Source organism: Helicoverpa armigera, chromosome 16, assembly GCF_030705265.1.
Source record: "Helicoverpa armigera isolate CAAS_96S chromosome 16, ASM3070526v1, whole genome shotgun sequence".
Lineage (NCBI taxonomy): Eukaryota > Metazoa > Arthropoda > Insecta > Lepidoptera > Noctuidae > Helicoverpa > Helicoverpa armigera.
Genome location: NC_087135.1, coordinates 9,986,709 through 10,000,000, shown reverse-complemented (window position 1 = coordinate 10,000,000; position 13,292 = coordinate 9,986,709). Strand labels below are relative to the sequence as shown.

Here is a 13,292-nt window from a genome sequence, read left to right as displayed (position 1 = left end):
CCGTGTCATCCTCACTGGGGTCTTTTCTTGCAACCTTCTTGGTGCCATCGGCTTCAGTCTTCACGTAGTACTGGAAGGACCCTGGGCCTCCGGTACCGTAGGATAGAGTTGTGTAGTTCACGCCGTCGTAACTGGATGGTTGGGCGATACCTGGAGTTTTTTTAAAGATTTAAAAAATGTTCTTGAATCAATTTGCAGTTTTGTAGGAAAAACATTTTCGAATTCCATTAAGGCCTGGTTACTGATAAAGTGTCAGTTAATTATTTGATAGTTAATGTTATCTGCCAGATAAGATTGCTTATAATTTCTGCTAGATACTGCTATCTATGTATTTGTTCTCGATAACATGTACCCATATAACATATCGATAACACAAAAACAAAATATTGATTTTGGTATGCGAGTATCAATCCACTTTTCCTACTTAGCCCTTAAACTGTTCGCGCACCCAATGGGCCATTCTTTACATAATCAGTTTTGTGTAACTAAGTAAATCAGGGCTACCAAAAGTCGATGAAGGATATCTGTCATGCCAAAGAAACATACCGAAAATACTAGACCCCCTATCCGGGTACCCATTAATAGACAGCGAGTGCGTATGGTCACTGGTGACGATAAGCAGGGTATCTCTCTCATCGGTCATGTCGGCAGCCACCTTCACAGCTTCCTCCATGGCTGCGGCCTCGTTCACGGCTATCTTGGCCCAGCCGCGGTGGTGGGCCATGTCTATGTTACCACCTTCCACCTGAAATTGTTAAAGAAATTTATATTGAGTAATTAGAGGGAAGGGATGGTACCTTCAACGAAGCTCTGCAGACATAAATTTGCTTTAAGGGAAATCTGTACAAGTCTCAGTTTCAAGTAGACCTGACAATATCACGTCAGCTACATAACCTTAGGCTCATATGTATTTTTTCTAGGTACTCTTCCTTTAGTTAGACTTTCACTCAGCGAATATATGGAGTTCAAAAAATTACAAAGGTTTGGACGTACTGTAGGAGTACGAAACTGACGGAAATAATAGAGGACAGTTGAATACTAAGGTTCTTTTACTAACCATAAGGAAGTATCCGTTCTTATTCTTCTGTAACACCTTGATAGCGGCTGTGACCATCTCGGATATTGACGGCATTCCTTCAGGAGACTTGTTTCTCAAATGCTCGTAGCTCAGGTGCTCGTTCGAGAATATTCCTGAAAACATGAAGTCAGTTGATATAGTGTATTGTTATGGTTTGGTTTTTGCATCAGAAAACAGCTTACTTGTTTGCTGAGCTCTTTGATTTTTTTTCAGCTTTTCTTTATAGTGATCAGATTCTATATACGACACAAGTTTTGAGTTTCCCCTGTTCTTTCTGAACATTCTGATAACTTTTTGTCTATCAAACATCAAAAATTCAATTATTATTCAATACATTTCATCATCAACCTTTTTACTGCCCCCTCTGGCCCAGGCCTCTTGTCATATAGAGAAAGATTGAGCGGTACTTACCAAGCAAATAATCAGTTTCATCAAAGTCCACCTCGTTCAGCTCCTTATTATTCATGACAACTTCATGCTTCAGGTTCCTAGTCTTCTTGTCGATCATATAGGTCTTGATGAGGTTCCGCCCGTCCTGCCTGTAGCACGTCCATGGAGATGTGCTGATGGGGTCTATGTCGGTGCCTGTGGCGTTGGAGATCAGCTGCTGACGGCCACCTCCCATTATAACCTGGAATTTGGAAAAAATAGCCGGTCAATCACTAAGATTACACAGGATCTGGTAAAATAAATTATGTCTGGAAATTTATTCTAGGGATTTTATGTTTTTTTTTCAGCTTATGCCGACTTTCTAGCGTTCTTATAAAAGTGACTCTTGTTGGACTGGTATCCTTGCCGCTAAGAGCTCCATGTTTCTTCTATCACTGTCGTACCTTACCCTATAATATCAAAGTACCTACTTGGAAGTCCCTTCCAGGCCAGTCTTCTATCAGTTGCCTAGCAATGTCCTTGCAGGAAGTCCCTGCTGGCATGAGGGCCTCACACTCCCACCTACGACTCGCACTGTGCGCGTACAAAGGACTGGGGGTCGCGTGAGTCACACGCATTGTTGTTACAAAACCTGGAAAAGATAAACTTTCATGTAAGAAGTGGTGGCACTCGAATTAGATTAGGAGCCATTTGTTGAAATCATTGTAAAAATTCTTGAACTTCCAAATTCTATACGTTTTTTGCGGATAAGAAGTATCAGTCCCATTATCAAGAACGTCCGTTTGAAGAACATAGTTTCTGCTGACAATGGCACTTATGTGTCTGGCTTACCTGTACTTTTACCAGCTTTTAAAGCTAGAGCAGCGAGCGACTCCAATCTTGCATGGGGCCTAAGGCTTGTCATGCAGTCTTGGTGCTGCACCGTAGCGTCTACACCAACCGTGTCCTGATTGGTCTTTACACCACTGAACATAGCGGTGGCTGTGCAAGCAGAGTCGGGCACCATTTTGTTCGCTGAGTATGTCTGGAAACCGTGACAAGCTGTATTTTAGCTTATGTTTAATAAGATAGTATTGTCCTTTTTTAAATGAGCAAATAGAGGATAAGTACCGACATGTGTGAAGTGTGAATAAATACGCCTAAAGCAAAGAAACTGGTTTACCACGGAATCAGTTTTTACCAACTATACCTATATTTGTGGAGAAAAAACAAGACTAAGCGCTTTTAAATTAAACATAGCACGCATAGGTTTCAAACGGTCTAAATTAAATCTTCTCAAGTGTCCAGAATGAGTAGAGTAAAAAAGTAACAAAGTAAATAGGCAGGTAGACCTCCTTGTGTTACAATGGATATAGGTGTGTTGAAACTTGTACCTTCAAAAGTCCCATATGTGGGAACTTCTCAAACACCAGCCTGTGACTCTCCCCGCCCTTGTGTATCCGCAAGGAGGTGACGGTGTTGGGTCCCATGCCATCTCCTATGAACAGGATCACGTTCTTCGCAGGGTTGAGGTTCCACTGCATCTTGAGAGCCTCCTCCAGCTCATTGTGGGCGAGGTCATTCCAATACTGCTGATCTGGTGATGGAATACGTATTTGTCAGCTTTTTCTTACACATAAGACAAGTTTTCTCCTGTAGGTATTTGATAGGTAAGAAAGTGCGTACTTCGATGTCAAATATACACAATTCGAAAAATATGGGTGTGTTAGTTTGCTTAATTGATATTTAATGTACCTAACTTAAGCGAAAAAAAGTCCCGTCATGTTTCTAGGTTACTATAATCACGGAATTCGTAAAAAATAATCGTAATACTAAAGATAACGATATTAATCATTTAGGCTATAACATAGACGTGCGCATTTATTTGGTGCAGTCTGACCTAGTCTGAAATTCTTCGACGTCACATTTCAGAAAACACATTATTTCTGACATTGAAGTAAACCCCCTTCACAAAAGGTTAGCAGTTAGGTAGCCATACATCATAGATGTGGTAGGTAAATATTGAATAATAACTGCAAGGATTATGCTGCAAAATATTCCGGATTAATTGTAAGATTAAGATAGTTATCTTCTGATATTATATTAGTCTATAATATCAGAAGATAAAGGCAGAAGTTTGCATACGACTTATGGACCCACGATTAGGTTTACTGACCAAATAATCAAGACTGATAAATGAAACATCCAAACATTTGAAAGTAAGATTATCATTGCACTCAGGTCCTGGAAATCTTATCGGCTTTTAATATTTGCTATTACAAATTAAACAAAACAATTTAAGTAGGTAAATACTTTCTTACCTGAGTAGTTACAGAAATAACGTTATGGAATAATTTGTGTGTTTATTCTAGACTAAGGCATCGTTCACACCAAACGTATTGTCCGCCGCTGACTGTGAGCGCGCGTTACGCAGTTTATTGCTTTTCCATATATATTGAAATTGTCGTTCACACCGAACCGACTATACGCTGTTACGTCGTCTGTTGTAGCTGACTCTCAGTAGCCGATTATTTTACTACGCGACTATGCACGGCGGACGCGGATTGGCTACGCGGACGCAGTTGCCGAATAGCGCCGCTCCGCCGCGTATGCACCGCCGCTCCGCCGCGCTTCAAATACTGAGCTCTTTTATGTGTAGAATAGTCGGCCGCTCAGCGTACGCATCTAGTGTGAACCTACACGAGCGTATTCTTTTGTTCACACATGTAGCGCATCGTACGCTATAGCCTATTGTCGGCTTGGTGAGTACGCGTACTGCAGATTGAGTCGACGTTCACACTGAGGCCGACTGTGAGTATACTCACAGTCAGCGGCGGACAATACGTTTGGTGTGAACAATCCCTAAGCGTCTAGAATAATACTTAGGTAACGAATGATTGTTTGTAAACTTTTTGAAACAAAACTATTTTAGACGCATTTTAAAACAAATATTAGTACCTAATTAGTCATTAGTAGGTATATAAGCTTAGTAATTAGTTTTTGTTCACGGTGTATACCTAATGGACGATGTCTGAAAAAGATTTTTGTACACTTCAGGTGAAAGTAAAAAGACTGATGGTCTATCTACCAATAGGAAGGTTCTAGTAGTATAAAGCTGAAGAGTTTGTGTTTACTTGAAAGCGACTCGGGAACTGCTGAAAAATGTTTCAGTTTTAGAGTTATCGAACAAGGCTATATCCGGATGCGTAAAGTATATAGGTACGTTCCCACAGGACGCCGGGATAACCGCTAGCGCAAGCCAGTTAAACCTCATAAATGATATTCTACACGAGGTTTCTAGAAGTTAAAAAAAATGCATCTGTGTTCATAGATTCCAGAATCGTCATTCCAATTTGGTACCTATAAGATTTAATGATAGGTAGGTTACTCAGTTACCGTAAAATTCATACCTAGGTAGGTACATCCATTGCTTAAAACTACGTCTGCAGTTATGCAAAATTGTTTTGTAATTAATTTAGCTTAATAGCATAAATATTTATCCTAGGTATTTGCTGAATTCTGGTTGTGATTACCTACACCTTTTCCTCCTCGAGAGGAAAACTTGGTTAACCTTGGCATTGTTTCGTACATCTGCATTCACTTTAAATTAACAAAACTAAGCACCGGTATCTAGAAAAAGAATATTACTGGAGAACGTTCTAACACCAATTAGATAATAACAATAAATGGATGCATTATGAGTATCTTATCAACAATAACTCATTCAGCCCGACAATAATAAAACAACGGTAAATAGACGCTAACCTTGAAAACATATTCCCCAAATTAAAAACTAAGCAACGAAACGACGAAACAGTTTGTCAAACTCAACTGGGTTACACAATTAATATGATATTATTGTTTATTTTTATAAATTGTAGTTTATTTACTATTTAATAAAGGAAAATAAACATACCGCTTCGTAAGGTAGATCGCGCGACGGCGACGAGCGCGCAGAACGCGAGCACCGTGCGCGAGCGCATGATTGTTACTACGTCATTACATCACCGCGGCCACTGTGTAAATATACTGACAGAACGGAAACTCAGCCATTTTTTTTCTTAGATACAGCTGTGTATGATTAAAGAATTTTTCTGTATTTTAATCCTAATCCTAATTGGTATTCGATCACTTAGTTTGTTTTATCACGCTATCAAGGTTAACCATCTGAATCAGTTGGAACCACTTGGAACACAATGTGGTATGAAGATAGGCGGGATTCTAGATACAGTTGCAGTCAGTAGCAGAGCGTAGACTTATACTGTACGAGGGCAAGGACATTATTTGCGAAGCCCCTTTTCTTTTTTTTCTAACTGACAAAAAGGTTTGCAGGCTCCTAGATTTGTTTTGCGCATCTGACACACAATCCTGTAATTACTATTTTCAACATTTTGAGAGACTCCTTGGGGCCAATTTAAACGTGGGGGTGTGGTCGAGGGCTAGAGACAAAATCGAAAATGCCTAGCTTAGCCTAGCTTTGCCATCGTTTATGGGCTATCTGGGTTTAGTTACTCTGTAGAAGTTATTGAAAGAAGATATCATATCGTTTATTGCATTAAGTTCTTCCTAGGCACGATAAACGGGAGACTGTTAGAGGATTATATTAATATCCTGAATAACTAGCAATAAGTAAATTAACAATGTCCTGTCTAGGTGTCTATACTGCAACATTAGATCGTCGTTTAGAGTTGACTTTCTGCTATTTTACATGTATGTGTAACCGGTAGAAGATAATACAGCAAATGATTGGGCCAGACTTGTCCGATTGCAGATAATTCGGGCTTTAAATAAAAATGTTTCGTTTATAATAAAAATGGGATTGCTTATCCAGACGATAGGTTGAACAGTTTCTCTTTTGGGTCAGTAGGTCAGCATTATGGAATCGATGATTTTCGAATTTGTTATTTTCGTTATTATTCTATGCTCTACTATAAGCAATGAGTTAATTATAATGCAAATGTATCAAGATCCTATGACCTAAGTAGTTAGGCAAGAACCCTATACACTCCATTACTTATTTGTCATTTCACATTCTTAAGAATAATAGTTAAAAATAAAATTTAGGCGAACAGAATTTTAGAGGCAGTAAATAATGCTAAACCTTCAAGATACTTTAATCAAAAGACAAGATAAAATTATCTTACGATGCAACTAGAAACTACTAAAAACAGATACTTAAATTACATGTTAACAGCGTATATATCCACGGAAACCTCATCAGACTCCTTAAACGGCCATTTGACGAAGCCATTGAACGGAGCGAACATTAGGTGGTAAACGCCAAACATTACAAGTGACACACAAACGTACAGGCGTGTATATCGTCAGGATATTGGAAGTAGGGAGGAATGATATCGATCGCCAGTCCCTATCGCACTGCGCAGGGTCCGTACAGCCTCCTTTAAGGCGATGATTGCTCTGAATATTTCTGAGAAGATATATTTTGTAAGAGGTGTAAATATAGTCTCTATTCTAATATTATAAAGAGGAAAAAAATTATTTTTGTTTGTTTGTTGTGGATAAACTCAAAAACTACTGGACCGTTTTTAACATTTTTTCACTATTAGAAAACTAAACTCTTCCTCAGTATCTACATAGTAGTACATAGAGTACATAGTACATAGTAGTACATAGTAAGTCCTAAATAGTTTCGGAGTTATAAGCTTTATCTAAAAAAAACTCGTGTAAACCTATGTTGTAATTTTTTTTTGTTATTTTTATAGGTACCAACTAGCTTCCGCCCGCGATCTGACCTGCATCCCGAGATAACTGCTTCCCGTAGCTGGATGGTGACAAAATAATATGTCCTATGTCCTTCTCCCGGGTCTAGGTCACTTCCCACATGGAGCGTTGCCATCGAGCTAAAGTTCAGAAAAAATATAGTATATACGTAGGTGCTTATTTAATAGGAATAAATCATATTGATGTGGACATACTTTAACGACGGAATCTTTTTATTAACAATGTACACGTAGGTTTCTTATGTCAACGATTTATATAGTCTACCTTTTGAACTTTATTTAACAAGGCATTACTAGATGCATCCGTAAGATAGACGTAGACATACAATTGGCACTCATTCATACCTAAACCCTTTTGCAAAAAAGCGGGCACCTATGCGAAATCTAGGTTTTAAGGACTTTACGTATATTTCAAAGGGTTTTAATAACTGTAGTAGGTTACTAGCATCAAAAGGGCCAAGCTACGGCAAAACAAATTTTGAAAAGAAGAAACTTTACAAGATGCATTTTCCAAAATTAACTGTAGGTTTATTTTCCTTAACTAAGCTTCGCCTTAACCAGCGCGGTGACTTCAATCAGAGCCGCCTTGCAAAGTGAAGTTGTCGCTCGCGGAATACTATAGTGATTCTATTAAAATGTTATACCCCTGTGCAAACTCATTGTGAAAGCCAGACGTTCTGTGTTCCAAATCTAACCCGTTATCAGATAATGGTATGTATTTATTTGATTATAGATATTCGTGACCGATATTAAGTTAATTGAGAAAGATGATTATGTTTTCGGATAATACGTGACATCCTTTATTTTTTAAACAGTGAATGAATAATTAGGTACTTAGTTATTTGTGAATTACAATACATGTTGATTTGAATTCTTTAAGCTTTTTAGTCATTGAAGATTCTTTATCTTTACAAGAAACACAAAACCTACACGCAAAGGTTAGACTAGACTACTGCAACTACTAAGGTAATAAGAACACTTTAGTGTAGTTTTAAAGACCAAAAATTTTATAGTATTTGTGTCCTTGGGGTTGACCTACCAACCTATTTATTAGGGCAATAAATAAGGGAGAAGGCACTAGTCATGGTCACCACCTTTACCTCGTGGATTGGCGATGATCCGACTTTTAAAGACTAATAGGTTACCTCTTCCTCAATATATTTCACTTTATCGTGAGTCAGTGGTGCTTAAGATACCTAAGAACTAAGTAATTAGCGGAAGAGGTGTATTATCTTCTCTTAAAAGGACACTTACATCTTTTACGACTTTGTTACAACCTTATACATTATACAAGTACCTACCAATATTATAAGCCCTTGCTTCTCTATATATAATGTATATTTAAGCAACATTTATAACTGTTTAGTAGTTAAGTAGGTACTAAATTATTTTATGCTCTTCCATTTGCATTTGAAATCGAGTGCAAACGTTAATCGCCAGTGAAAAGACAGCGTCTCATGAATATTTGAATATATATCACTTTATTTTTACTTTACAAGCTTTACTGGGAATAAAAGAAAACAATTAAAAGGTACCTATACATTTTTAACATGAATAACAATAATTACGGGACACAATGCATTTGTCTCATAGTCCTGTTGTATGATCCTGTGGTTTGGTCTCCATTTTGGTTGAATTGTAAATTACATCGGCATCTTCTATCGATATGTGTCCCGTGGTTTTTATATCCATGATACTTACTTACGTCTCTTTGAAGGCTTCTTATCACGCTCACAGTCCGCTCTTCATTAACTCATTACACATTTCCTTCACAAGAATTGTACATACATCTACTACATTGCAACCTAGGACCAATCCCTATCACAGATTACCCATAGAAACACAGTGGTTGTTAGTTGAAGTCAAGCCGTCAAGCCATGGCATCAATTAATGAATGAAGAGTGACGTCTTGCTTATTATTTTCAATAGCCAATAAATATACTTAGGCGAAAAAGCACGTTACTAAAGTTCCAATGTAAAATATGCATAACTGTATTTTTCAGGCAAGGATGGAGCTTCCAGTGTTAGACAAGTTCTGTTTCATCTTCGATCTGCGGACAGGATGCATTGTCATGGGGATTATCAATTCCGTAAGTAATTACTCTAGAGTTTAGACAAAGAAATTATTAGACAGGTAAACTTAATTTGATGCCTGCAAAAGGCTGAAGGCAGAATTTGGACGTCATGTTGAGAATTTAGTGAAATGAATATTGCATTGCCACAGTGGGGACCTATGCATGTAGGTATGATAATGAAGTCATAATATTAATAAACACTACATCTGGATTCCTTCAACTGAGGGCTAGTCAGGGTGTGGCTTTCGAATACCACAAAGATATAAAAAACAGCTTCCTAGTTTGAGTAACTTTAGCTTCCGGACCAGTTTTAGGAGATTCCTCTGCATTTTTATTTGTTTTTATTGAAGTTTGATAAATTCAAGCTTTTCAAAATCCCTACACATTTCATCCTACATACTGACTCTACCTGTATCTTTCTCCTCAGATCCTGACGTTCATCCTAGCAGTGCTTCTCATCACGTTCGCAGTAGACATCCGTGATGCTTCAGAGATGAAACGCGATGACATTGACTCGGGCATGTCGTCTGTGGTGTATACCATTGTGGTGCTGCTGGTGGTACTGCTGTTTGTCAAGTTCCTGCTGGATTTGGTGTTTGCGTATGCTGTTTATAAGGTGGGTGTGGTACTTCCTTTAATTGTTATTTTTTTGATTTATCAAATAGGAAAAGGTTAGGATCGAATATGGTGTTTAATGTTTACGGTTCCTTTTGTCGGTCATATGACTTTTTAAAGTCTTGTCTTATAGGTACGGGATGAAAGCGCCATTCAACCAAAATCAGTCCCAAGATGGAAGCTTAGCTTTCAATTTATTAATGGATAATACCGATAACAGTTTATACAATTTGGCAAATTAATGCAAATTGCATATGCAATGTCACTACTTAGATATCATCTAATGAAGCGGTCTTTTTATTCGATGATTTGTGTTTTCCAGGAAAAATGCGGCATCATGAAGAAGTACTGCATCTTCTGGATCATTTTCCTGGTGCTGTTCATCATCGGCTTCCTCAAGACCCTGTTCCACATGGACGCTGGATATGTCATCGCGCAGATATTATTTTTGGGTAAGTTGAAAATTAGCTTTGTAGACGGATTATACTGGTCCATCAAACATCATCATGTCATGTGGGTCAAAAAGCAGCAGTTACACATTAGCTAAATTATTTTGACAGGATATGATAAAATAGATGCAATATTGTCACCCACTGCGTACCCAAGACGCAGACTCTGTATAGACGGGTCGCCCTAGACGCGTCTGCCATAGAAAAGAAACTGGTAGAAACCAAACGGCTACTCCAACAGTGGCACAAGAGAGCCTGGAAATTAAGACCATTATTTAATTAATTAATATTTCTATGAGAACACAACTGATAAGTAATTGCCGAGAGTCATTTTGAGTTATTAGTTGCAAATTGGCGTCTGTCAGAATATGCTAATAGGCTACCATTAGGCGCTGAAATAAATAATTGGTTTTCGTGTAATTTTACTTTTGTTTTAAATTTGCTTCTTTCAATATCACTTAGGTACTTAGGTAATGATCTGTGATACTAAACAGTACTATACGAATTTTATATCAAATTACCATCTACGTTGCAAATGTTAGCTTTTAGTAATGTTTAATTGGTCAAACTTTCAGCTGAAAACTTTTACTACATCGTGGTGATAAGGAGCTACTTGATATCAATCAACGAAGACGGAGTCCTGTAAATAGTTCCTTTTATTATTAATAATAATATTACCTAATAGAAATATTATTATCTCCTCTATTATTGAACAGAATGAAACAGAGTTGTGGATGGTTATTTTTACATACATATGTATATTTTTGTTGTGAATTACATATTTAAAACTGCATGCTCTTAGGGCTCTGAATAGTGTCCTAGACAAAAATAATATTTTAAATACTGCCGATGAATGTAAGAGCAGTGCTTAGCAGATGTACCAATAGATGGCGTTACTTGTATGTAGAAAAACAAACATTGTATCGAATATTATATTGTTGATATATACCTCTAGATAGAATTATACATATCAGGAAATATCTTTCTCAATCCATATGTTTTGCTTACTCAAAATTAAAATCAATATTCTTTGTTTCGGGAAAGATGGAATAAAATGTGAGTGAAATTGGTTGTATAAGATGTTTGTAAGTGGGTATCGATGGAACAGAGTAAAAGGACCAAAGTATACAGATGTACTTACCTATCACTTTATAATAAATACATCATCCGTAAATATAACGCATCAGTCCATAACATTATTTTTATACTAGATGGCGCTGAAAGTGGTTTTAGTGACAATTCTTCAGTTGTGAAAACCGTGAGGAGAGGATTTAAAAAGTTATTATTTTGTCGACTATGGGATATGAAAAAATTTTTTTTTTCTTGTAAATTACCTATATACCCTTATGTGTTTACGTCCTGCACTCAGCGCCATTTAATAAAAGTAACTTATATTTTTTTCATGATTAAAATATTTTTAGTTAATTATTATTACGTGTATAATTGGTATAGGTATACCTGGGAAATGAAAGCAACTATTCTTTTTAAATCAATTATTCCGTTTGCTATAAAATAAAAAAAAGCTTCTATTACAAAAAATATGTATAATCACAAGATTTACCTGAAGAGTGAACTATTCACGTTTACTCTGGTTGTGATAATCTCCTGCTGAAGAAATTTTTGTATAATTATAAATACCTTTGTATAAAATGTATAGTAACGTTGTTTTATATCATTTTGATATGAAGATTTGTCTTCCATTTAGTAGGTTTAAGTGATTATAATTATTTGTGAAGTTTGAAATATTATCTGTTAAGGCTAACTCGGTTGTCGACGAGATTGAAATTTATTATGAGAGATTTAAGCCAAGTAAAAATATGTTTGTTTTTTTTCGTTACAAGGAAACAAGTTACTTTTCGGTTTAAGTTTTTCAATCATTACTTTTGGTGGGTTAGGTCCCCAGTGGTCGATACCCCCGATTCAGTTAATTTAACTAAAAGCATATCTCGGGGGCGTCGGCCACAGGTTCTTCGACTACTGGGGGCCTAAGCCACTGAACTCTTTTGCTTATAAGTAGGTAAACAGTTTTCCTCTTGATAAAAAAAATCTTGTCAACAACCGATTTACGTTGTTCACGTTCATATATTGCATTTTCTTCATATTATACCTCTACATTACTTACTTATAGAGTTTATTCAAGTTAACTAGTTATGCCAATCATTATCATTACATTTTTTTATATACATACAACGGAAATACAAATCTGAATAATTATACAGCATATAAAATATAAATATATTCAGTTTTATATATCTACCAGTTTTGTGAAATCTGTGTATTTATTGTGAATTTTTAATAACACATATTTTAAAAACTTTCTATATAATATTGTATACATACTTACTGTAAATCTACATATCTTTTGTATAATTTACGCATTTGGACATGTATTACGGGTATAGGGTCAGTTAAAATGGAGCTTAACATTTTTATATTGCACTGATCTTTACTACATATCTTAAGCTACCACAGCTAACTTATATAAGTTTATATATTACATTATATATATAATGGAAAGGTCTCGATACGAATATTAGAAAAAGAAGGTTCTCAAACAAATAAAACAGCAGAATTACCAACCTCATTGGAGGATAAAAGAAAATAGTTTCCCGTTTATTAAAAAATATCACTGGACTTTGAAAGCATAAATCACTTGAGACCTTACTTGCTTTATTTCAGATTGCATAATTATTTGTTTAGTTACCTAATTAATTAATCTATTTAAAAATATACCTATAAACTCTTACAACGATTGTTAAATTATCTGTCTAGATCCTTTTATCTCTAAACTAATAAATAGAATAGCGGATGATATAGAAATGTATTTATGTATTTATATAGCTGTGATTGTTCTAGTATCCATGTACGCCATAGTTATAAATGAAGGGAACATACGAATCGGTTGTAAACATATTATTATATTATATTGATATGATTAATTTTGCAGATTAAAGAGCGCAAAGAG

At 36.3% G+C, this 13,292-nt stretch overlaps 2 protein-coding genes across 3 annotated transcripts in view; one reads left to right on the top strand and one right to left on the bottom strand.

Moving 5' to 3' along the window:
- LOC110372110 (alkaline phosphatase) overlaps nt 1-5,522 on the bottom strand; it is a 6,839-nt gene extending 1,317 nt beyond the window's left edge. Inside the window, exons 1-8 of the mRNA XM_064038417.1 lie at nt 5,364-5,522; nt 2,842-3,044; nt 2,300-2,492; nt 1,939-2,099; nt 1,490-1,709; nt 1,058-1,191; nt 547-745; nt 1-150 (exon numbers count right to left, since the gene is read on the bottom strand). The exon at nt 1-150 is cut by the window's left edge and continues 84 nt beyond it. Coding sequence (XP_063894487.1) covers nt 1-150; nt 547-745; nt 1,058-1,191; nt 1,490-1,709; nt 1,939-2,099; nt 2,300-2,492; nt 2,842-3,044; nt 5,364-5,430 — 1,327 coding nt within the window. The 5' untranslated portion in view covers nt 5,431-5,522. The remainder of the gene's footprint in view (nt 151-546; nt 746-1,057; nt 1,192-1,489; nt 1,710-1,938; nt 2,100-2,299; nt 2,493-2,841; nt 3,045-5,363) is intronic.
- A 2,221-nt stretch (nt 5,523-7,743) lies between these two features.
- LOC126055456 (uncharacterized) lies at nt 7,744-11,560 on the top strand. Of its 2 annotated transcripts, XM_064038554.1 has the most exons (6): nt 7,744-7,899; nt 8,688-8,718; nt 9,190-9,278; nt 9,691-9,879; nt 10,201-10,330; nt 10,903-11,560. In XM_064038554.1, the coding sequence occupies exons 3-6, from the start codon at nt 9,198-9,200 to the stop codon at nt 10,971-10,973; spliced, it is 471 nt and encodes a 156-aa protein (XP_063894624.1). In that variant the 5' UTR covers nt 7,744-7,899; nt 8,688-8,718; nt 9,190-9,197; the 3' UTR covers nt 10,974-11,560. The 2 variants fall into 2 exon arrangements, with proteins under 2 accessions (XP_063894624.1, XP_049700659.1); XM_049844702.2 differs by lacking the exon at nt 8,688-8,718 and having other exon boundaries at nt 7,748-7,899; nt 9,192-9,278.
- The last annotated feature ends 1,732 nt before the right edge of the window (nt 11,561-13,292 follow it).

Excerpts from the sequence above, each read along its gene's own strand:
- LOC126055456 (XM_049844702.2), top strand. Across the intron at positions 9,279-9,690 it reads TCATGGGGATTATCAATTCC|ATCCTGACGTTCATCCTAGC; the intron begins GTAAGTAATTAC and ends CTTTCTCCTCAG. Across the intron at positions 10,331-10,902 it reads CGCGCAGATATTATTTTTGG|CTGAAAACTTTTACTACATC; the intron begins GTAAGTTGAAAA and ends TCAAACTTTCAG.